Source organism: Neolamprologus multifasciatus, chromosome 11 (assembly GCF_963576455.1).
Source record: "Neolamprologus multifasciatus chromosome 11, fNeoMul1.2, whole genome shotgun sequence".
NCBI classification, from domain to species: domain Eukaryota; kingdom Metazoa; phylum Chordata; class Actinopteri; order Cichliformes; family Cichlidae; genus Neolamprologus; species Neolamprologus multifasciatus.
The window spans coordinates 27132937-27156065 of record NC_140449.1 but is presented as its reverse complement, the minus strand read 5'-3'; the positions used below and the strand labels follow the sequence as shown (position 1 = coordinate 27156065).

The 23129-nt window shown below is 37.5% G+C and overlaps 4 protein-coding genes across 7 annotated transcripts; 1 reads left to right on the top strand and 3 right to left on the bottom strand.

Moving 5' to 3' along the window:
• Positions 1 to 1665: 1665 nt before the first annotated feature.
• LOC146508665 (free fatty acid receptor 2-like) lies at positions 1666 to 2896 on the top strand. Its single transcript, XM_085177548.1, has one exon. The coding sequence runs from the start codon at positions 1719 to 1721 to the stop codon at positions 2607 to 2609; it is 891 nt and encodes a 296-aa protein (XP_085033674.1). The 5' UTR covers positions 1666 to 1718; the 3' UTR covers positions 2610 to 2896.
• A 17-nt stretch (positions 2897 to 2913) lies between these two features.
• Positions 2914 to 10193, bottom strand: lim2.5 (lens intrinsic membrane protein 2.5). 2 transcript variants are annotated; one of them, XM_085177552.1, is made up of 5 exons: positions 9540 to 10193; positions 4898 to 5110; positions 3717 to 3866; positions 3453 to 3587; positions 2914 to 3071 (listed from the first exon to the last, which is right to left on the bottom strand). In XM_085177552.1, exons 2-5 carry the CDS (start codon positions 5073 to 5075, stop codon positions 3010 to 3012), a joined length of 525 nt encoding a protein of 174 aa, XP_085033678.1. In that variant the 5' UTR covers positions 5076 to 5110; positions 9540 to 10193; the 3' UTR covers positions 2914 to 3009. The 2 variants fall into 2 exon arrangements, with proteins under 2 accessions (XP_085033678.1, XP_085033677.1); XM_085177551.1 differs by lacking the exon at positions 9540 to 10193 and adding an exon at positions 6513 to 6721.
• Positions 10194 to 10672: 479 nt separating this feature from the next.
• On the bottom strand, positions 10673 to 16478 carry vsig10l (V-set and immunoglobulin domain containing 10 like). 2 transcript variants are annotated; one of them, XM_085177543.1, is made up of 12 exons: positions 15284 to 16478; positions 14689 to 15027; positions 14160 to 14438; positions 13787 to 14047; positions 13336 to 13582; positions 12957 to 13231; positions 12154 to 12246; positions 11503 to 11727; positions 11284 to 11403; positions 11142 to 11182; positions 10846 to 10932; positions 10673 to 10757 (listed from the first exon to the last, which is right to left on the bottom strand). In XM_085177543.1, exons 1-12 carry the CDS (start codon positions 15354 to 15356, stop codon positions 10683 to 10685), a joined length of 2115 nt encoding a protein of 704 aa, XP_085033669.1. In that variant the 5' UTR covers positions 15357 to 16478; the 3' UTR covers positions 10673 to 10682. The 2 variants fall into 2 exon arrangements, with proteins under 2 accessions (XP_085033669.1, XP_085033670.1); XM_085177544.1 differs by lacking the exons at positions 10673 to 10757; positions 10846 to 10932; positions 11142 to 11182 and having other exon boundaries at positions 11290 to 11422.
• A 136-nt stretch (positions 16479 to 16614) lies between these two features.
• On the bottom strand, positions 16615 to 23121 carry etfb (electron transfer flavoprotein subunit beta). Of its 2 annotated transcripts, none has more exons than XM_085177550.1 (7): positions 23097 to 23121; positions 19825 to 19983; positions 19332 to 19490; positions 19149 to 19211; positions 18392 to 18550; positions 17984 to 18195; positions 16615 to 17258 (listed from the first exon to the last, which is right to left on the bottom strand). In XM_085177550.1, exons 2-6 carry the CDS (start codon positions 19927 to 19929, stop codon positions 18025 to 18027), a joined length of 657 nt encoding a protein of 218 aa, XP_085033676.1. In that variant the 5' UTR covers positions 19930 to 19983; positions 23097 to 23121; the 3' UTR covers positions 16615 to 17258; positions 17984 to 18024. The 2 variants fall into 2 exon arrangements, with proteins under 2 accessions (XP_085033676.1, XP_085033675.1); XM_085177549.1 differs by lacking the exon at positions 23097 to 23121 and adding an exon at positions 20138 to 20285.
• Positions 23122 to 23129: the final 8 nt, after the last annotated feature.

Sequence of the window (23129 nt, the reverse complement as noted above, 5' to 3'; positions counted from 1 at the left end):
ACCTTTAATTGCTTGGTTAAGGTCACATATTATTCTTGACTAACAAGAATAAAGATACAAGTCTGAAAGGTAAAGAAAGTCAGCAGATGTACTTTGGCTTTTAGTAAAGGGTTAAACTGGGCAAGAAGAATCTGGTAAGGCATTCAGTATTTTCAGTAAATGAGAAATTAAATCTGAGGTGCTGATTAATGCATAATATCGAGTGCATGGTGATATTTGCTCAAAAACAAAGAAATAATCACTTCCCACAGTCCTCCTTACATCCTTAACACATCCTGTTGTCCTGCTCATCACTGTGATGTGGGCACGGTGCAGATAAGATAAATTTCCCTCAAACTAAATCTACATCTAGCTTGTACTACAGAAGAGGAGTGAACGGATTTTTTTTTCTGTTTTTGTGGGTTTTTCAGAGGGATTATTTTTTTTAAGTAAGGAGATTTCTGATGAACTTTTCATGATGATGATTAGATTCACTCACCAAATTTTACCTTTGATACCAACTTTATATTGTCTAGGAGAGTGGTCCCCAACCCCCGGGCCAATCATTTGGTACCGGGCCGCGAGAGTTGAGGCAGTGAATCATGAAGCAGCAACAATTACAGTAACTTGTTTTTAAATTATGTTTTCCACACATTAAACCACTATGTTATGTATCTTTTTCTCATCTGTCAAACCCCACTTTAACCCCTGGTGGTCAGTGTTAGTGTTTTGATATAACAAGGAGTATATGGGATAAACTCAGGATATAGAGCAGACCGTCAATCTTCAGCTCTTTCAGTCTATGTGCTGTAAAGTCCTTAGGCATGACATAAACCACAAATCGCCCCTGATGCATCCAGTGACTTTGACTTAAGGAGAGTATAAACTCTCCTTAAGTCAAAGAAAACAGTTTTTATACTAAAGGCTTCATGTTTAGGTAATCTCCACAGTGCTCCTGAAACCACAAATGTCTCATGGATCAATGGAAAATAATTTATCATAAATTCTAATATATGCAGGTTTCTGACCTAATAAAATCCAAATTACTATGATAATAATTTATTTTGGTGACAGGAGGTCCTTTGTTAACATATCTAAGATGAAAGTCAACATGAGCTGCGGTTATTTATTTTAGTTAATATTAACCTACTGGCGTCTGCTGTTAGTCATTATAGTGTGCCCCAGTGTGTCACATGGAGTTTTAAGCTTCTAACACTTTATATCAACTCATCTTTAAACTTGGATTAGAAACTGGAGGTCTTTGATGAAAAGAACAGAACGGAGTGTTAATTGTGAAGTTTTGACATCGGAGAAATATTTTACCGCTTGGTAAGTAAAAATATACCAAGATCCTATTTGCTACTGAAAATCATCTACTGATGACAGCTGACTGCCTCATTTGTTTTAGCACCTCTAAGTGATTGAAGTAATGAAACACATTTTCCTAAATAACTGTATCTATACTAACGTAAAATGTTAATTGTTTAGCAAGCAACACTGATGCTCTAGTATTATCTATTGATCATAACTGCAAGACATTGATTTTCCTTTATTGTTTGACTAGAAACATTCAGTTTGAAAATTCCTACATTACTTGCCAATTAACATCTGTAAATTTATTGTATTCATTACTGTTTGGTTTGATATATTAGATTTAATAATACTGCATATGTATAAGATGTATGAGAAGCATAGAAGAAGAAGTTAATCTGTGTTGTTTATTTTGGTTTAGGTCCATAATGGAGTCCACTGTGAGCAGTGAGATCATTCTCTTCATTTACATCATTTCATTCCTGATTGGCTTCCCCTGCAATCTCTTAGCTCTCTATGCGTTTAGTGTCAAGATCCACTCCAAGCCACTTCCAACAGACATCCTGCTACTCAACCTGACTGTCTCTGACCTGCTGTTTTTGATCATTCTGCCTCTCAAGATGCACGAGGCAGCATCTGGTATGAAATGGAATTTACCTTATTTCATGTGCTCCATCACATCCTTCACCTTTTTCTCCACAATCTACACCAGCTCCTTGCTGCTGATGGCAGTCAGCATGGTTCGCTACATAGGAGCAGCATTTCCTATCACCTATCAGAAGCTGCACAAACCCGTGTATGCAGTTGTTATCAGTGCTGTTATTTGGCTGATCTCGACAGCACACTGCAGCATTGTTTTCATCATCCAGCATCACCCATCTTTGGCCAGCAATAATTCCGGTACTTGGTGCTATGAGCATTTTACAGACGAGCAGAAGCAGATCCTCCTCCCAGTACGTCTGGAGTTTTTCTTTGTACTCTGCCTCATACCTCTTCTTATTTGTGTTTACTGCTACTTGCGCTGCATCTTGATTCTGTACAGCCGGCCCAGGATATCCCAGATGCAGAAACAGAAGGCCATTGGCATGGCCTCAGGGACTCTTGCCGTGTTCCTCATTTGTGTTCTGCCATACAATTTATCTAATTTAGTGGGTTACATCCAGGGACAAAGCCCAGAGTGGAGGTACTACACCTTTCTGCTTAGCTGTTTCAACACTTGCATTGATCCAGTTATCTTCTACTTTTCCTCCTCCAACTTCTACTTCTTCAGAAAAAAGATTATTTTTAGGAAGTGTAGGTGCACTGATTCAAGGATGTGAGCGCAGACCAACAGCTCTAGCTAAGATTGAAAATGTAAAAATTACTTCATATTTAATATCACATGTACATATTCATTTTATTCTATTAATTTACTATAAATTACAGAAATTATATCAGGGTTTGAGCCTTATATTTAACAATTTATACATACAGACCTGTATCTGAAATCATTTAAAATATTCAAGCTTAAATTTGGATATCTCACTATTGCTTATGATCCTAAGCTGTTTAATGGGATTGTCTTATCCTTGACCATTTTCTTTAAAAAAATAAAAAATAAAAAAATACACATTTGGTACATATGCAGTTTTCCAAATTTTATTGTTTTCCACCACGGTGCCAATCTTTAAATGTAAACGAATGTCTTCTGCAGCCCTGACACACTTTTTCCTCTTTACATTAACGTGGGCCAGCCACTCTTCTGCACTCATGCATTCTGTAGGCACACATGTAGAATATACCTGCAAAACATCAACAAAAGTCATCTTTAAAGAGACATAGAGACAATTTCTATAATATAACGTGCCAAACAGACTTTGATTTCTGATGGTAAGACATATATTTGGTGTATGGAGTAGAATATTTAGAAAATATATACTGGATATTTTGACCTGTAAAGACTGTACTAACTCAGAAATGCAGCAGCTTTAAAATATATAAGTATGGATAAAATTTTCAGAGAAAGAAAGTGTTCATAAAACTCAAATGTATTTGTGTTTTTATAATTAAGAAATTGATAATTGAGACCTGCTGTAATGTTGGTTTATTCAATGCTTTTCTGCATTTCCAAAAACTGATAAATATCACTGTACTGATACTAAGATTGATCTAGATAAACAAACCTGCAAAGAAGGTCATTAGCAGGGCCACCCAGCCTAGAATGTAGGACCAAGAGAAGCGCCAGTCACCAAAGCGCTTGCCCAGGAAGTTCACAGTCACCCCAGTGTAAATGGCCATTGCAAGCAGAACAAAGAGAGCTGGTATAGTGGACACACAGTTAGACATTATATAATTCTTGTGTGCAAAAATAATGATACTTTCAGTTTTCAAATAACCACTTTACATAAATGTTAAAATGTAAAAAATTTTCTGCATCAATGACTTACTAGAAACAAAGAACATGATTCCAGCGGCAAATGATCGGTTGAACCGCTCAAAGGCAGAAAAGTGGGCAAAGGAGAGGATTCCTGCGATGATGCCAGCAAAGCATGACATGGCCGACAGGATCATAAAAGCACGAGTGGCATTCCAGTATGCTGAGGAGGAGTAAAACAAGAAAATACTATGAAGATGTATGCTAGAAGGACTACAACATACTAGCACTACCCAGGAAATTACAGATGTATTTATTATATAGTTTAAATATTAAAAAAAAAAGATAAATTTGAGTTCAGAATAAGATTCTCTCCAAATATAACTCATAAACTTGTAACTTTCTCTGTTGTAATGCATAATATAAATAAAAAAACAAAACAAAAGACAACTTTAATCAACTTGAACTTGCATTGGAATATATTAATAATTTAATATATTTACTAAAAATATTTGAGATCTATTTTGGGGTACTGACTCTTTGATTCCTTGTGTGGTGTATGGTTTTAATTTCAATTAATACAATTTATTCCTATTTCATTTATGACATTAGCAGCAGCTGTTATGGTAGCCAAACATTAGTATGATGTAATGCTGAAACCAAGGGGCATCGTGGGTTATTGCCACCAATACGGGGATCCAAAGTTATTCTTTTTATCCTCAGAGTGACATAGATTAGTTGGATGAGGTGGGAAGTTCAAGTAGTGGACATAATGATCATTTTAAATTATTATATATTTGAAAAACTGATTTTTCATAGTCTGCAGTTGTCATGTCCAAAACTGCCCACTCTCATTGGTTATCAGACTGTCACCAGATAACCAATGAGAATGGGCCTCAGCAGTCCTTTGTATTATAAACACAGATGAGCCACTTTTAGCATGCAAATAAGTTTATTAAGAATAAAAGGTAAACCATTATATGTGCTAAGCATCAGCAATGTAACTGTGATCATACTGGCATGCTAACATTAGAGCAAATACCACAGAGGTTGGCTATAAACTTGGTCTTGGACTTTCAATCTAATAGTATAAACGTAATGTCTAATGAAAGTCAAGAAATTCCTGTTGATGCACCTTAAAAGTAAGAAAAGTTGGCTTCTGACCAGATAAACAACTGTCTCCGGGGAAGATCACTGTTCCTTACAAAGTTTTAAATGTAATGAATTTGGGTGGAAGACGATTTCCCTACTTACCAATGCTGTCAGTTTGCATGTAGCACTTTCCAGACATGCAGTATCTCCACAAGCCCTGATGGGCGAAGCTGCCAGACAGACGGTACTGCATCCAGTAGTCTGTGGCTGTAGAGACCACCAACAGGATGTTCCCCACAATGGCACAAAAAAGGCCCCCTCCCATGAAGCTGTACATCATGAGTGATCCTATGACTGTGGTTAAGGCTTTATGCACTGTCAAAAGAAAAAAGAAGATAGGAATCAGTGGTGCAAGAGTAAAGCTGCAGGAAAGAAAATAGTAATTTTCTTTACAGCTTGGTGCTATAATGTTAATGTTTATTAAGTAGGGAATGATTTTAAGAGACAGTAACACCCTGAAGAAGTAGATGGAAAGAGTAAAAACAAAAACTGCCCACATCTAGTTGTCACCACATGTCTGTCACTATGGCGTTGCATTCATTCAGACTTCATTTATATTAAATCAGAAAGGCTAAATGCATTCTTATAAAACCACTTCACTTCCAGGAATTAGTGAATATATACCATTGCACTCCCTCAATCCAAAACAAAGCGATTGCATTATTAATAAAGATATTTTCTATCATGTTCTATCAAACATGAAGTATTATGTGGGTCTTATAGTTAATTGATCTAAGTTTATGCATATAATTTGTTTTATCAACGCAGTTATCTCTCACAACAAAGCAAAGGACAGCTGCAGACCTGGATAAACAAATCATGCCACCTGCAATGCAATCAGCTCATAGCAACACGTACTCTCTCGCTCACTCTTTGAATGTGTTTTATGTGCTTACAACTGCAGCAAATAAACTGCCACAAAAAACAAATAAGGAAATAGACTGGCAATATAATCAACAAATAACTTCCAATGATGTGAAAGGCAGTGACAGCTGATACAAATAAAATCTGGATGTAACTAGAGGTCATTTTAGGGTAAGGGTATAGTTGCATAAGTAATCAGCACTCATGGATCAGACTAAACCCATCTTCATACTCATCCTTTACTTTAATTTCAGCAAAACATTTGTGGAGTTTCACGACTATATCTTGTGTTAACAAACTCTGTCCAGGTACAGACAGATATAAACACTCAAAACAGCCTTTGTGGAAATTCCAGTAACAGTTTCCATTTTGCTATTATGGCACACACACATACACATTAAAAAAACAGTATCAGCTACAATACCAACTATGCACTTGCACTATCAGCCTTGGTAAATATTGAACAACTTTAAAAACATATCAAGCATCTGTTTCAAGTCATGTGGGTTCAGTTTTTCTCTGAGCTGTAAGAGCAAAATTAAGACAGCATACATCTGCAACACTGGTGTGTAACATCTGAACATCATATTTCTGTCAGGATGTATAAAACAAACAGACAAATCTATAATCTCAAGTTCTTTATGGGATGAAATCTTTAGAATCATTAGAAATGCTTGATGTATTATTTAAAACTATCTATGAATATACTGAAAATAATTTCCTGAAACATGAAATATACACACATTATTACGAAATAGTCACAGTGCATGAAAACTGGTTAGCATCCAGTGTTATCCATTCTAGTTTATAAATTCTACTGCCATTAACAAATCCTCCCCCACCATCATCTCACCTGAATTCCTCAGGATAAATCAACCCTTAAGTATCAGGCTTTCCTTAGGGAAAGAGTGAGAGAGAGTGCAATCCAGGAGTGAGCGAATGTCAAAGAGGATGGCCTAGGCTGAATTCCAAAAGGTTAACCCCCCACTTTTCTGTTGATGGAGGCAAAATCCTTTAAAACAATCAGCACAGTACAAATGGATATGAGTTGGTGTGCAAAAAGCCATGTGACACGTTCCTGCTGAACTACATGGGAGCATTTGGGGAGGTGGGGGTGGGGGGGGGGTCAGGGGATGCTATTGGGGTAAGGGGGAGGGTCTGTGATGCGAGGCCGCTGCAGCACAGTCCTTGTCTGTTGTTCTGTTTGGTGTTCTGGAACTGTGGATGTGCAAAGGCTTGCAGTACTGCTGCGGTCAATGGAACGTGCTGAAGTGCACACTTTCTTTCAGTGTAACTGGGGCGTGGCCATGGGGACACGTTGATGCTTAAAACAGATACGTAAACCTACACAGTTCATGTAGAGTGTGCTCTGCATGTTCACAGTGAATATGTGATGATGTTGACAAGGCAGTTGCCTAACAGTTAAAGGTTGCCGTTTATTGCATAGTTAAAGAAATATCAGCTAAACCTACCCTGACTGGATTTATTCTACTAACACTAGCACACGTGTATCGATAATCTCAACGGCCTCGTTGTTTACACCGTCACTGTTCTATTGCAATCCATTACAACAATTATGATAAATTGTCAGGGGCTGATGTAATGTGGTTGGTGTTTGTTGGATAGAAATGGTTTAAATTGAACTGTGTTACTGAGTAGTGTGTTTGACCCACCACGCTACCACACTACATAATAAGCGTACAATAATATTGATCTCTTTGACAGCATCATTTCATAATCTTTTCTGGAAAAATTACAGTGTATAAACAATGTAATATTTGCCAAATATTAGGCAACAGTAACGAGTCACAGATGATATATGATACATCTGTTTCCTGAAATTTGTTCTTGCCCTGTGACATTAAGGGGAGACCACCCACTCATTGTTACCCTGAATGAATTTATCATTAGTAGGAAAAAGATTTCAGCATCTTACTTGCACACTGCACAACACAACACACCCCCTCAGTGAAACCTTGTCTCCTAGTTCCTCATTTCTGCAATCATTTTAATGAATGTTACGCCATGGCTGTACTTGGCTAGTTGTAGTCTAGTCTGTAAGCTGTCTGTCTGTAACCTAACATATAACTGTAGAGTTGTTTCTTATTTACTAAGCAGAAATTAATAGTATTTCACGATGCCACTTTTTTCAGTTCGTATTTCTAAGTACGTGCTGGTTTCCAGATAATGCTGCTGGCCACATGTCATATAACCTCGTGATAGAGATAAAGAGATAATAGGATTGATAAATGCAAAAATCCCCTAAAGGGGGAATAACATAATGTGTTGTGAACTTTACTGATCTCTTGTCATATTGTGTTTTTTTTATTATTCACTGTTTATGCATTTAACACATTTTTACTATGAATGCACTGAGGGTCAAGAAGCCAAACAACCCACAAATTCTCTGTAATTTTCACAAGAAGAACTCTGATGATGCAATTGTAGTTCTTCTTCATTTTGATCATGAATGCTGTCAGTCAAACAGATGAGAAAGAAGTTTTAAGTCAGACCCACAGCTGCTGTGGTGTCATGTTTGCTTAAAGACGGTGTTGACAGGTTTGTTCATCTAACCACCATATAAATCTTTCACAAGATCAACTGCACATTTGCAAAACATATGATCAATATGATTGAAAGAAATAGACTGTTGTTAATTAGGACTGAAGTGATATTACACTGACTAAATTATAACTATTTTGTTTAGTATTTAAGACTGAGACAAGCAATAAGCACTAAATAAACATCTTTAGGGAGTAATCGCACGCTGTACTAATGGTCCTCACTCTGTGAAAATTAGAAGCTTTTGCCAAGTTTTTCCCCAAAAGTCAATATTGCACCATGTGGCTGAAAACTGTGAGAAATCATGAGAAAGAAGAAGAAAGAAGAAGATAAAATGAAACACCAGACGAGAAAATACAAAAACAGAGGATTGTCAAGTTAAAGCAAAACAGCGTTGACCAAACACTAATGAAGCCATTTCAACACAAGTGTGACTGTTGTAATTTTTTGCCACTTATGTTCTCTACTTGGGAAAGCTAAAACCTCAAGAGCACCTCCTCAAAGTGTATAATAGTGTTGAATACTAGCAGCTTAATTTGAAAATCTGCATTATAAGATTTTCAAATGACCAGATTTGTGTGCATCGTTCATTATTTTCATGGATGATGCACATAAAGATTTAACTGAGAGAAAACTGTAACTTTTTCACTATTGTTATAGGGTTAAATAAATCCTTTTACTAAAATATTTAATTTAGCAATGAATAAGAGTGGCAATGAGTTTGTGAGCTTATTGCAGATTGGCTTACTTTGCCTGTAGTAAACTACAACATTTTAGAGGATAGAGGAAGCCAAATATTATAAATACAGACTTGTCAAACTATGTTTAACCATATTCTTTCCTCTACTTTCTTCTTTCAAGTTCATGTTCATGTTACGGCACTAGAGCACCATCTACTGCACAGATGTATAATATCAGCTCACCACAATGAAAAAAGCATTGCTGAGAGAAGCTGTCACTAACCACCACCCTCACCACTAGCCATGGAAAGTTATTTTTTCTCACAGTGTACCTAATGTGCATGCAATTTACATAGGCATTTAAATTTAATGTTATTCCTTGAGATTGTACTTATCTCACCTTGAGGTGTGTTATTGGTACTTTTACTTAAGTAAAATGTTTTCTCCTTCTACCACACTTCACCACTTCCTCATTTCTGTGCCTCCCAAAGACAAGATCACCTTATTCCGAAGTAAAAATCTGCTACATAATTATGTACCACAAAAGAAAATGACTGTCATAAGGGATGATGAAGGGTCTATAAATGAGCCCCACATGATTTCAAGTAAACATTAGAAATGAGAATTGATTTTTATACCTTTAAATTTAGTTGCTTATGTTAATCCTTGTCCATTTGTGTTCATCAATTCTTTCCATTATGCTGCAGCGTCTTGTGTGGATGATGCTCAAGATCTGACATGAATGTTTATCGAAACATTAGCACTTCTAGCATTGGGCTAGAAAAGGATAGTCCCCACTAGGTCAACTGACCTTTTGAACAAAAACACTAAGTTGCATCATGAGATTTTTGCATTTAGATGATTTTAAAACAGGCGCTGATCCAAAAGGACCATGTCAAGTCATATTCTTGTCTCAACAGGGGAATTCTTGACTCTCACCACGATGAAACAATAAAAAGTTAATCAGTCCATAAATATTATGGTGACGATGGGATCCAATGGTGAAACATATGGCGTGAGGATTAGGATATGCAAAACAGCATTTGCTGGGGAAAGCAGCTCTTCCAAGGAAGCGATACTTCCTTCTTCACTCTTTTTCTAACTGTAGTGTAATTACTTTAAACATTTATAGAGGTGGTCACACTTGCTGACGATCAGTTAATAGTGCTCTCTTAATTTCTATGAGAGTAGGAAGGGTATAGTTGGCTTTTCACAGGACTGCTTCTGCATTTTGGCCTAATTTTTCCTAAATAAATAACTATACAGTGTAACATGCCATGTTTGTAATTCATCTCTAACATAATTTTAAGAACTGCTATGAATCTTAAAAGAAAGTTATTTTTCATGACATTAGATTCCCCAGAAAATGTAGGAAACAAACAGTCAAGAAAAACTTGAACAAAATCAAGATTTTATTAAAAATTTTAAATTCAAATAATGTTATGTTATGCCAATATTTTTAAAACAACAGAAAAACCTGGGCAAAAGCCCATGATGCTGGCCTACGAAAGTGCACTACTACACAGGATATTAACTTGTCCTGTATTTTAAAAATTATCCTTTAATTTTTAAAATTAAAGTGAGTGTGTGTGTGTGTGTGTGTATATATATATATATACACACACATCCATCTACAAGTGGAAATCTCAGTTCTCACTTATAACAGACACACAGAATGACAGAAGAATAGAGATCCTTATTTTAGATATACAATATACAAAATAAATACACAAAAAGGGTTACCATCCACATCAATACAATTTAAAAAAAAAAAAAAAAGCTTAGACGGTTGTAGCAACTCTGGTAGGTGGTGGAGGGATAAATGCGGGCAGAGACACTGATTTTTCAGAGAGAGTCTAAAAGAAAAAAGAGAAAACCCTTATTTTCTGTGATAAATGGAAGCAGTTACCCACTACATCTATTTATTTGCTATAGTAAGACTACCTTCTGTAACCTGTAGTAGTCAGGGGGGGACTTCAGCGCTCCTTTCAGCATGTTATTCACGGCGATATTTGGTTGGCTGTTTTTTACCTGTGGAGGGCATGACATGCACAAAATGTAATCATCAAATATAACAACGATTCATTGTGCAATGTGAATTTTTTTTTAAATAAACCAGGCTTCAACACAAATGCAATATGAGTACAGTGGGATAAATGTAAGTAGTTAACTGTAACTAGCAGTAAAATTATCCAGATAAATTCCTGCACATTAATTATGCTGGCTAGTGTATTTCAAACCTTATCAACTGCTCTGGGAACTGGATATCTTGGCTGATGACCTATGAAAAGCAAACATAAAAGTCCAAAGAAAAGCATCACAGTAAGTAACTAAATAAGTCAGTGTAAATGTAATTTATATTTAGTATTTAAATTCACCTACTTTTGTTCCTGATGCAGTAGACACCAAGGTAGATGAGGCCAATCAGCAAAAGAAGGAACAGAAGGCTGCAGGGGATTCCTGCTGCAATGCCAGCAATAGCAGGACCACTCAGTCCTTCACCTGCCATCAACACGACAGACTGTAACCAAAAATGTTACTGTAGGCTCATCACTAACAATGAGATAAGAGCTGTTTCACACACACACAGCTGTGCTATACCTGGACCAATTCTTCGGCTCTTAGACGGCTCTCCATTGGTCATACGAGCTTTGGGGATGACTTGAAACCAGTAGGTCAGCTTGGGATCAAGGAAAAAGATATCCGTACTCCTGGCAGAACCAGGTTTCTGCTGGATTGTGCGATATACATTTGAGCTGCTTTTAGTCAGAGGGGCATTGTGATTTTTGCTCAGAAGGTCTGGTCCTTTCATTTGGATGTCGAACCCTTAACAAAATCACACACAATTCTGTTTTGTAGCATCACAATTCACAGAGGAAACCAGTTAATTCTAGCAGATCTCTCAAGATTTCAGTGATCAATGTTAGAGCTTACTGAAACAGGTAATTGTATATACATAAGCTAGCCGATACTAGCCATAACCAAAACTGGCATTTGATTTTCCTAGTAGTTTCATCTTTAAAATATTTTGCCCAAAACACAGCTCCATGTAGATGGTAGTTTCACAGACAACACATTATTTACACCCCTATCTTCTATTTTGAGTTTCTGTTTTCACACTAGCAGTATTCATTCACATGGGTTATGGAATATCAAAACAAGAAGGGTGAGTCTCTGTGTTTTTTCTTTAGAGATAATCTTGTGAAGATAGGTCAAACTAGCACATTTAAGACCTTCCCTTAATTTTAGTACCTGTAACAACAGACATAGATGGGACCTCCCAGGTCAACGTGACGATGGTTCCGTTTTGGTTAGGGAACAAACTGGAATCTGAGATGGATGGTCCTGGAAAGAGAGAGGGATTGTGAGAGTAGGGGAGATCAAGGAAGGGCAGAAGAAGGGGGGAGGCGAGGGTACACCAAAACTGAAGAGCTTTGTCTGAAAGGAAACTGCATTCTCAGGTATTACTTAGCTCTGTTTCTGAGGGCCCATTGTGCCTTTGTTTCAGGCAATGCGAGCAGTACTCCAAAGCAGCAGACTCCTTACATTTTAATGGCACATATTTAACTTTAGAGTCGACACAAAAATGTCAAAATATGTTTAAATATTTTATTTTTAAGTGGATCTACAAATAACAATTACTTTGATACCACTTTCTCAACTTTGATTTGAAAACTCTAACTGCTTTCTAAACATTACTGCCTCAGAACTGAGAACCTAAAACAAGAAACTGTTGGTTATTTTTGTTAGTTATTTTAATTATAAAACCAGCTGAAGATTTATGTCCTTACATTTTCACTCATCTGACGAATGTTTCCTTTACTGTTTTACATACATAAATACAATTTTATACTTTTATCTACCTAGATGTGAATGTCAACTATTACTTTTAGTTGTCAGTGTTTTTACATAGTCAGACAGGTACATTTAAAGATCTGAGTAATCAACCCCTTTTTTAACAAATTATTTTAACTAGTAACTTTCAACACCTGTTAAACATGGTAATGTAAGAAATATATTTCTCTATAAAATTAAATTGAACAAATGACTTATACCTTGTAGCTGAATTTCTCTTTTCTTGCTGCCCAGAGGGTTCCTGCATGTGCAGGTGTAGTTTTGGAGAAGAAAGTTGCTGACACTGTAATGACGAATCATAAGCTGTGAGGTGTTGCTGCTGATCTGGTATGTGGACCCGTTGGTGACAGTCTCATTGCTACTGAACCATGACACAACAGCTTTAGGTGATGCCTCACTGAAACAGCGGACTGTCACCACTATTTTGCCCCCAGAGTCAACTGCGGTTCTCATAATTGGAAGGAATGCTACAGGACTACCTGGAGAACACAAGGTACCTGTTTAGACTCGACTGCCAAAGTCAATAAAGCACATTATGCATACATTATGTGGATTTGTTATGAGTTAAAAATTTAAAACTTGCTTGCAGTGATATTGCAGTTATTATGTTCAACCGGGTGTTCTGCCATGCACTGGATTGTTTTCCCATTTAGATTATCTGATGCATTGACGGTTAAGCTGAAGTTCCCTGTTCCACTGCTGGAGTTGCTTAGCTCTGGAAAAGACAGCTGGGCCTGTGGGGTTCCCCCTACCCATTCACAGTGATACTGCAGGTTGATGGCATTCACTGACTGCACCGAGCACTCAGGGTTGCCCACCGGCCGCTCTGTCCCAAGATAAAATGAATCTGTTATTAATGTCTGGGTACACATTTAAATATTTTATTTAGATAAATGTAAACAGCATTAAATGAGTACTATGTACTATGTACAGCAAACCATGACAAACTAAAATATAATTCTCAATCCAGATTGTGAACAATTTCACAAAAACATGACCTAAAGGATAAAATGTCTACTTTTCCACATACCATAAACAGTTAAGGTCATGTTCTTTTGGCGGCTTTCTTTTGTATCTTCATTGACGAGCCTGCATGTGTAAACACCTCCTTGACTGGTTTGTACATTTGTTAGATTCAGGACTCCTTTTAGGGAAATGATCTTCCCACCAAAGACCCACTCAGCGATTGGCTGTGGGAATCCATTAGCCTGACAGGAGAGGTTCAAAGAGTCTCCTGCTAAATAAAAAGACTGAAGTGGAAGGGCCTCAAGTGTAGGCTCATCAGGTCCATCTATAACACACCATGGAGAGTTATAAGAAAACAGGGATATAAATAAAGAAACTTATAAGTATATAAATAAAGAAGACTTTAAGCTGTAAAACTTTTAAACTGATAAACTTACACCGCACAGAGACATTTTGAGATGCCGTTGCATTTCTGAAGGGGTTTGTCAGTAACACAGCGTACTCTCCTGTGTCATTTCGGTTTGGCCTGAGGATCACAAGACTATTTGCTTGTGTCTTCACTAAATAGTGTGAGCTGTTTTTTATTTCAATGCCATTGAAGAACCACATTTGTTGCTCAAACACTCCTTGGAGCATGCTATGCTGTAGGGTGAAGTTCTCAGTTCCCTCTTTGATAAGACCCGGCTGTGAGCTCAGAGTCAAGCTCTGGATGTACTCTGTAAATAAAAACATGAAAGGAAAGAAGAACCACTAGATGATTATATCTACTCTAGTATACTGCCTTTCCTTTCTAATGCATCAGCCTTATTAAGACAGCAGGTACAAATGTCAAATTTCATTTTTTAATTTTCATTCATGGTTTGTCTAAAATATTAAAACAGTTGTTTAATATTTAAAGAGTTATATTTAACATTTTATCTAAGCCATCAACAACAGCACGTCTTCCAGCCAGATATGCCCACTCACCAAATATTTTCAGAGTGAAAGTAGTTGAGGCTCTTTTCATTCCAGATTTAACCATTTCGATGGTGTAGTCACCCGTGTAGTTAAGTGGAACATTAAAAAAGGTGAGGGATGCACTTTGTTTGTCTATCCTGATTACACTACTTAAAGTTGCAGCTACAGGTGGATCAGCCATGGAGTTTATAGTCCATGTAGCAATACTTAAAACCCCCTTAAACCAACTAACAACTGGGTCACCGTCAGAGGCATCACTGAAGGACACAGCCAGAGTCACGTTTTCGCCAGCTAAAGCATTCACCAGACTGGGACCAGCAGGAGAAACCAGCAGTTCACAGCGGGCACCTGTGAGGATGTAGCCAAGTAACTGAATTAGAGAGGAAATTGCAAGGTCACGCAATAAGTCTGCTAACATCAAAATAATGCCAATTAAACAGAATTAGTGTCGTTTAATTTTACAATCGGGAACAATGCTGTTGTTACAGAAACGCACAAAAAAGCCCTCTTTTTCTAACCCTAAAAGTGACACAAAAATTTCTAATACTAACAAACAAAATCACACAGATAAGTGTCATAAGGCGTAACTACGCTTTAGTCTCACCTTGGAAAGTAAAAAATGATAAAATGGCCACAAACAACGAGCTTAATCTCTTGAATTCCTTTACACAAGGCATTTTTAGTAAAACTTTAAGCACGCTTGTTATTAGAAGCAACCGTTTGTATTTCCAGTACAAAAGCAGAGACGAAAAACAAAAACGTCATGTAAAGTCCTAAAGCGGTAACTTCTGTATCAGCAGAAGCTCCAGCGGACAGCCAGGCGCGTGAGTATCCCACCTGTACTCACTGGATTGTGCACGTGAGGCCACGCCCCTTACGTAATTACACACAACAGCCCCTTTATTTGTATCTGCTTGCTGATAAAATAACATAACAATATTTCCTTAATACAACTGGTATAAATATACCAGGTATATTAACTAAAGAAGAGGTGGAGAGAACGTTTAAGTAACAACTTTACCTGCGTCACCATAGTTCTGGTACCCTCATCTTAGCAGTCAATGATGTATGCTAATATGGGAAAGTCAAGAGGCCTGCCTGTCCATGTACGTGTTCATACAGTACCCAGTTTTAAATCACATACCTATGTGCTAAAAACCACCAGGCTTTTTGTATGGAGACCAAAACCTAAAAAAGGTGACATTTGTAGTTTGGAATAAATCAATTGAATATATCATAACAATAAATCTGTAATAAAGTGCTATAATAACTAGGCTATATTTTGAAATTATGCTGTAAAGTGTAAAAAAAAACCCAAAAGAAACCACATTTTCAAGGTTTATTCGCAGGTTACTTTTACAATTTCTCAGTTTATTCTTATTTTTGTAAAGGAGGAGGCAGTTTTGCTGTTTTATTCTAAGCAAACAATGTTGGAACTTCTTCTGAAACCTGGATTCCATTTTTCTTTTCACAGGTGCTCTAATAAAACATTACAGATTAAAGACACATGACCTAAGAATCACGCTTTTACTGGTCTTAAAAAAAAAAAAAAAAAAAGTATTAGGACCACACTTAAGATTAAACTCGAAACACTAGTTTGAGATTAAACCTGTTGTTTTAAGTCAAAAACCTACACAGGTACTATACCATTATACCCTTTACAAAATGCCTTTTGTAGAGAGGTTAGAGGAGAAAAAAAGGAAGAAAGAGAAAAAAAAAAAAAATCATACTTAGGAATCAGTTTTGGTAACTTGGAAATTATTTGTCTTTTAGCACATAAACACAATATGGTGGTAAATAAGGCACAATAAGAGATCTGATCAACATATTTTGGACTATAACTAGTAAAACAGTCTAAAGACTGCAGACTAAATTTAAAAGATAAAATGTAAGGTACTGTAAACTCAAAGGAAACGCCAAGAGACCAGACACAACTGTAGATGTGAAAAAGACTGGCTGCTTTATTGTTATTGTGATGTTCTGTACAATCAAAAGAGAACTTAGGCGCTTATGGTAAAATTCCAATTTAGGATCACGTTCCCCTGCTCATACTGAGAGACACCGTCTAGTCAATCCTCACAGTCACAGTAGTCAAGATAGTAATGCTAGCAGACGTCTTCAAATCAACATGTTGGGTGGTTCTGTATTTACATACGTCATTTACAAAAATTGCACCTCTTAACATGTCTGACTACAGATATACAAGAATTAACAGATGAGGATGAAGCAGCTGAAATGCATCAAACTGGGGAAGTTTGGGTACAGTTCAATACAAACAGCAGCATGAGTGATGGGAAGATTCTGGATTTAAATTACTGCATAAACACCGCTTCTTATAGCATTGTGATATAATGAAACAAATGAACTACTCTGCAAGTTCAAATGCATTCACAAGACAAGATGATTCTTTTGGGCTTGTCTGACTGCGGGACAGTGTGTCTCAATATTTCTCCACTTCTATCAGTACCTCCCTGCATATCCTCAGGAGCCACAGTTTCAAACAGAGGGATTAGACCAACACATAAGCTTGTCCTGTGGTTGGGCTTATGTAGTTCAGTCTCGTTATTCATTAGAGAATCCTGCAAGGAAAGAAAATAACATAGATAAGTAATTCAAGACAAGAGTAGCAATTAGCATCTTTAATTACTTTTTCTTTAATCGCCACAAGACACACAATATCATTTGCCATAACAAAATAAATGTGACTTTCCCCCCCCTCAAAATGAGATGAGATTGTTATAAAAAGGATAATAATGCTCTACACAAACAATTCTATCATTCATCACAAGAGTTAATTTTACTGCACTCTTAAAAAGTTGTAATCAAGAGGTAGATATAGGTCTATTGTGGATAATTAATTTGTGGTATGCAATTTTCTTTTACCAATTCATTAATGATGCATTGTTCCTTTTCCCAGAATACCTTAAAATTAAAAATACCCTATTAATCTCTTTTTGTAAAAAAGGCCTGTTATAATTACTTGATCTAATATAAAATTCATACCTTTTTTTCAAACAAATATAGTTTAGAGTTTGCACAGAAATATAATTGTGGGATTTTTAAGATATAGATACAGGTGGAAAGGTCATAAATGCATGAAACCTGTTAATACTAATACATGGGATCACCAGCCGAGAAGATCTAGCATACGTTGCTGAGGCACACTGGCAAGGGGAAAGAAAATGAAAATAGCAGGTGAGCTAGAAGGTGCTTAGTCATGCCAGAGAAAATGACCCTGATGTCTTTAAAAATGTAACTTTTTGCTTAACTTTCTGATGAAAACTATTAATTCACTGATACTCACCTCTGTTAGGTTCTGCACTCCCAGCTTATGTGCTTAAGCCTCTATACCCTCCCTGCCTCTTTCAGTTTGACCACTAGGTCTTCCACTGTCTCCACCTTCATCCCTGCCTGCCTCTGTGGAGGCTCCTCCACTTTCAACACCTCCAACCGTGAAGTCACATCCACCCCCAAGTCTGCAGGCTTCACAGTAGCAATCTTCTTCTTCTTGGCTTTCTGAAACAAGTTATGCACAAAGGGTGAATAAAATAATTACTCCTCTTTTCAAACTACTTTATAGCAGGTTAGGTCTTAAAGGTAAACCCAGCAATTACAGTCAGAACCTGTCTCTAATCTTGTCCCAGAAATCAGCAACATGATCTTAATGACTTTTTAGCGTCTTTCGTTTCTGAACATCATTTCAGCTGCTTACCATGATATTAGGCAGTGTGGCATATCTGGGGGTGTTGAGTCGAAGGTCTGCAGTGATCACTGCTGGTGTGTTGATCTTAATATGTTCCAGACCACCATCGATTTCTCTGACCAAATTAATCTTGTCTCCTTCCAAGGACACTTCTGATGCAAAGGTACCCTGCAATGTGAAGATACGTATAATTTCACAAAATAAATACATTAAAAAAAAATTCACAGTAGGATCTCCCCTGGGAACTGTTCCTCTATTTTCATCTGCTACACATTATATGGGACTCAATCAGTTAATGCCATCTGCTGGTTTGCTAGTGTAACTACAACTACAAATAATCTTGACTACAGGAGTAATGTATGTAACCCAAATTTATAAATAATTTTTGACATTTACATTACAATGTCTGTCTATCCAAGTGCCCAACCTGGACACTGTAAATAAGATTAAAATGCTCTGTTTTAGCCAGCCAAAGGAGAACTTCACTCCATCTATCCAGGCAGCCTTTGACTTTGGCTTTGTTGATATGTGCAGGATTACTGTAGATCTTACTGACTCAAACTAGCTTTTACCAACTTTGATAAGGTTAGTGAAGGCTATTGGGAACAGGAACATATCCTCTTATCATTACTGCTATACAACACCCACGAAGAAACAGAAAACACAGAAAATCTACAAGAAAAGAAAAGAAAAGAAAGAAAATAAACTGATACCGACATAATTATGGGGTCAAATATCTCAGTGCTACTATTTAAGGTAGTCTTACCTGAGGCCAGTCCAGTAAAGCTGCTGTCATCTGGCCAGTCTGATTGCAATCATCATCGATGGCCTATGAAATAAACACAAGTCCTTAATTACTTAACAGCAGTGCAAGTATTGTTTAGAGTATGCAAACTAAGAACGCAATTTGAGAGAGTGTGAGGAAAACAAACTAACTGAAATCTTTAACCTGTTTGCCAAGGAGAATAAGCTGAGCATCCTCCTGTTTGGCAAGAGCTGCCAGGATCTTAGAGACCTGAAGGGGTCCCAGGTTTTCGTAGTCTTTCCCACTCACATCCACATGAATGCCACGGTCAGCCCCCATGGCAAGGGCAGTACGGATGGTCTCCTGAGTTAGAAAAAACACATGTAAGAGAACTTTTCTTTGGCTTTATGTTTGATGACAACCCTTAAATTATAATCGTTGATAACCTTAAACATATTAAAAGTACATTTATGTTAACATCATAATAATCACTTTCTGCTTACTGTGAGTCTGACAGGTTATATGCATGGGATTTCAAAAGTTCTTTTACATGTAAAATAATACACCTAAATATATATATATATATATATATATATATATATATATATATATATATATGCATCAACTTGCAGCAGCTCCAAAGAACTCCAAAAAGCAGTTAACTTTCTAAATTACTGTCTCGCCCCAGCTCATTCACCTGCGACTGCTGTGGCCCACAGCTGACAGCCACAACCTCCTTAATAAGCTTCTTCTCCTTCAGCTTGACCGCCTCCTCTACAGCAATCTCACAGAAGGGGTTCATTGAGTGCTTAACACCATCTGTCACCACGCCAGTGTTGTCTGGCTTCACACGGATCTGTGGAGAAACAAAACAATAGTTTTGGTTCCACAACCAAATGACGATTTTAGGCTAACATTAGCTAGCAGAGCACAGAATGTCAAATAAGTGAGCAAAGAAAAATACATTTAAAATCGCGAACGAAAATAGGTAATTTGACCTAAGATATTACCTTAACTGCATAGTCAATGACACGCTTAACTCCGACGAGAACACGGCCAGACATTGTAGCTGAAACGTTTAACTATAACAGACAACTAGCGCTACACAGTCACCGCAATGAACCTTCACTGAAGAAGCAGTCGGAATTATTTCAGGGTGAAACCAGAGGAGGGACTAAAGTGACCGCCCCCCACTCTAGCCAATGAAATGTGGCATTATCCAGTGTTGTAGGTTACGATTGGCTGTCGTGTGTAAGTTGGTTGCTAAACTCAACAAAAAGTCGCCGGTCGCCGCAATTTCGTTGACTGAATAACAGTTCAAACTTACTGCGATTGTTGGTGAATGACACTTATATCACTTCCATTACTATCGTAATGATTATCTTATTGATCAACTTGGTTAAAATGAGTGAATTACGATGAACCACATACGAATCACACGGTGCCCCACATATCTATGTAATAAACAAAACCCAGAGAAGAAAAGTTCCGCTTATATGGGGCAAAGGTCACGAATAACAGAGTGACATAATGACAATCATATTGAGTGTCAAAAAACGTTTTAACTCCACCTGATAGACGATAAGTCAGTGTACTCCTAGTGCCAGTCCCTGGCTAAATGGGTTGGGTTAGATCAAAAAGGTCATTCAACATAAAGTTTTACCAAATCAAGCATACATTAAGAATGCTATTTACATGCAAGTTGCCATCAAGGTGCCAATAGAAACTGTGCTACTAGTGGCCGGAGACAAAGAAACAGGAGAGGGGAAGGCATGTTCAGAGCCAAAAAGAGAGAAAGATAGGCGGGAATGAGGTGAGTGTGTGATTGTGAAAGCAAAAGAGCTGGCTGATATAATGAAGCGAAGGAAGGTAGATATATTGCGTTTAGAGGAGACCAGGTGGAAGGGAACGATGGCCAGACAGATGAGGTCAAGCAAGAGTCTCAGTGGACTATAACATTATAGTCTTAATGATAAAGTTGTGAGAGAGTAAGGAGCAGGTGGAAGAGAGCCTGGAGAGGTGAAGGTCTGTTCTGGAGAGAAGAGGAGTGAACGTTTATAGAACTGAGATATAATATGTGTGTGAATAGGAGGAAAACAGTTGGTTGGTTGAAAAAAGTTGGTTGAGTTTAAATACCTGGGGTAAACCCAGTATTGGCATTATGGATAAGCCTCGGGGGGTCCAGGCCTGCCCACTAAAGCCACTATGCCACCTCAGTTAAATTCTGCTAATAAACTTGAAGAATTTATACAATTTGGTAATGAAAAACATAAAGACCAGTACCATCAGTAAATTATTGCATTGCAAACTCAATTTAATTATTCAGTTCACGGCAGTTTAGTACTTCTACGGCAATCATGTTAACCAGGAGGACACTGAGTGGATAGGCCTATGCAGGTCAGACTTCTCATGTCTGTCTGACACCAAAAAAGATCATTCATCAGCTTGTGCATTTGGTTTTAAAGCATGACCCTACAAGAAAGCTGCAAAACAAATGGAAATGTGTTGAGGATATGTGCTCATCTGTCCTAGTGCATGGTGAGTTCACTGATCCCCCTTTGCATATAGAGAAAATCTAGCTCCTGCTTTGTCTCTTATAAATGGCTACATTTCTCTGTATGTGTATTATGTGTGTACGGGTGTAAGTATGTATAACATGTATAACGTATGTATAATGTATAACATAATGGTGATTAGTGACAGAAGGATAGTAGCAAGAGTGAAAATTTACAAGATAGTAGTAAAACCTGCTGTGATGTATAGTTTGGAGATGGTAGCACTGGCAAAAAGACGAGAGGCAGAGCTGAAGATGCAAATATTTACATTGGGAGTGACCAAAATGAACAGGATTAGAAATGTGTACATCAGAGGGACAGCTCAGGTTGAGCAGTTTTAGACACAAGGTTAGAGAGACATGGCTGAGATGGTTTGGACATGTGAAGAGGAGGGATAGTCCATGCATTGCACTAGGTTGCTGAAGATAGAGCTGCCAGGCCGGTGGAAAAGAGGAAGACTACGGAGGAGGTTTATGGAGTTAAGGAGGATATGCATAGGGTAGTGTGGAAGAAGAGGAGGCTACAGATAGGGTGAGAAGTAGGCAGATAGTCTGCTGTGGGGACCTCTAAAGGGAGCAGAAGAAGGAAGAAATATGTGTGTCAGTTGTAAGTTTATCGTTTATCAGGTTGAGTTAAAAAGTTAGAAAAAAACACACACACAGACAAAATATTCAACTGTTTTAGCCTCCTACATGTGGACATCACATTTTTGGGTTGTCTGACAAAATACCAAATTTTGGTCTTCAAGTATAATGTCCACTTACGAGGACATTATACTTGCCACTGTTCTATCGAAATTTAAAACGAATGTCCTCATATGTGGATCTCATTTATCATATGTCCAGTGTTCACTGAAAATGTGTTATTAGCACACTTGTTTTGCTTTACTTTCTTTCTTTCGACTTCAGTTTGTTTTGTTTTTCTTATTTTGGCCCGCAATAATTAGTAAAATCATGGAGGCAAAAATAAAAGAATAGTTTGAAATAATCGTCTAAGCTTATTTTGTTTTTTGTTATTAGAATACACTTAAATGCCACTTTGTACGTCTTGGTGTTAACTAAGACTAATGCGCTCATAAATAATAACAATGTGGCATTAATACCTTGCTGGTTCAGATCTGAGCCAGAACATCGTGCCACTCTCTCGCGCATTAATAATAATAATTATAATAAAAGCTACGTGCATAAGTTACTTGTGGAGCCTGTTCGTTACTCCCAGATCACCGACAGAGAAGCTTTTTGTTTGCATTTTAATTGGTTTGCAACACTCGGTGTCTTCCCCACGCTCTAGCTGATGTTAATTCGCACTTTTATGGTCACCGGTGGGGGTGAGAAACCGTAGCGAAACGTTATCGATCGTGGTCCCCGGCAAGCAGCAAATCCCTCCGGCGCGACAGCTGATCGAGAGGAGTTACCTCGGATCACCCAGCTACAGCAGCAGCGGCCTC

Excerpts from the sequence above, each read along its gene's own strand:
- lim2.5 (XM_085177552.1), bottom strand. The coding sequence starts at position 5,075 with ATGATGTACAGCTTCATGGGAGGGGGCCTTTTTTGTGCCATTGTGGGG. Across the intron at positions 3,867-4,897 it reads CATGCAAACTGACAGCATTG|CATACTGGAATGCCACTCGT; the intron begins GTAAGTAGGGAA and ends ACTCCTCCTCAG. Across the intron at positions 3,588-3,716 it reads AATCATGTTCTTTGTTTCTA|CTCTCTTTGTTCTGCTTGCA; the intron begins GTAAGTCATTGA and ends CCACTATACCAG.
- etfb (XM_085177549.1), bottom strand. The coding sequence starts at position 20,191 with ATGTCTGGCCGTGTTCTCGTCGGAGTTAAGCGTGTCATTGACTATGCA. Across the intron at positions 19,984-20,137 it reads TCATTGACTATGCAGTTAAG|ATCCGTGTGAAGCCAGACAA; the intron begins GTAATATCTTAG and ends GTTTCTCCACAG. Across the intron at positions 19,491-19,824 it reads GTGGGCCACAGCAGTCGCAG|GAGACCATCCGTACTGCCCT; the intron begins GTGAATGAGCTG and ends TTTCTAACTCAG.
- vsig10l (XM_085177543.1), bottom strand. The coding sequence starts at position 15,356 with ATGCCTTGTGTAAAGGAATTCAAGAGATTAAGCTCGTTGTTTGTGGCC. Across the intron at positions 14,439-14,688 it reads TTTCACTCTGAAAATATTTG|AGTACATCCAGAGCTTGACT; the intron begins GTGAGTGGGCAT and ends TTTTATTTACAG. Across the intron at positions 14,048-14,159 it reads TCAAAATGTCTCTGTGCGGT|ATGGACCTGATGAGCCTACA; the intron begins GTAAGTTTATCA and ends GGTGTGTTATAG.
- LOC146508665 (XM_085177548.1), top strand. The coding sequence starts at position 1,719 with ATGGAGTCCACTGTGAGCAGTGAGATCATTCTCTTCATTTACATCATT.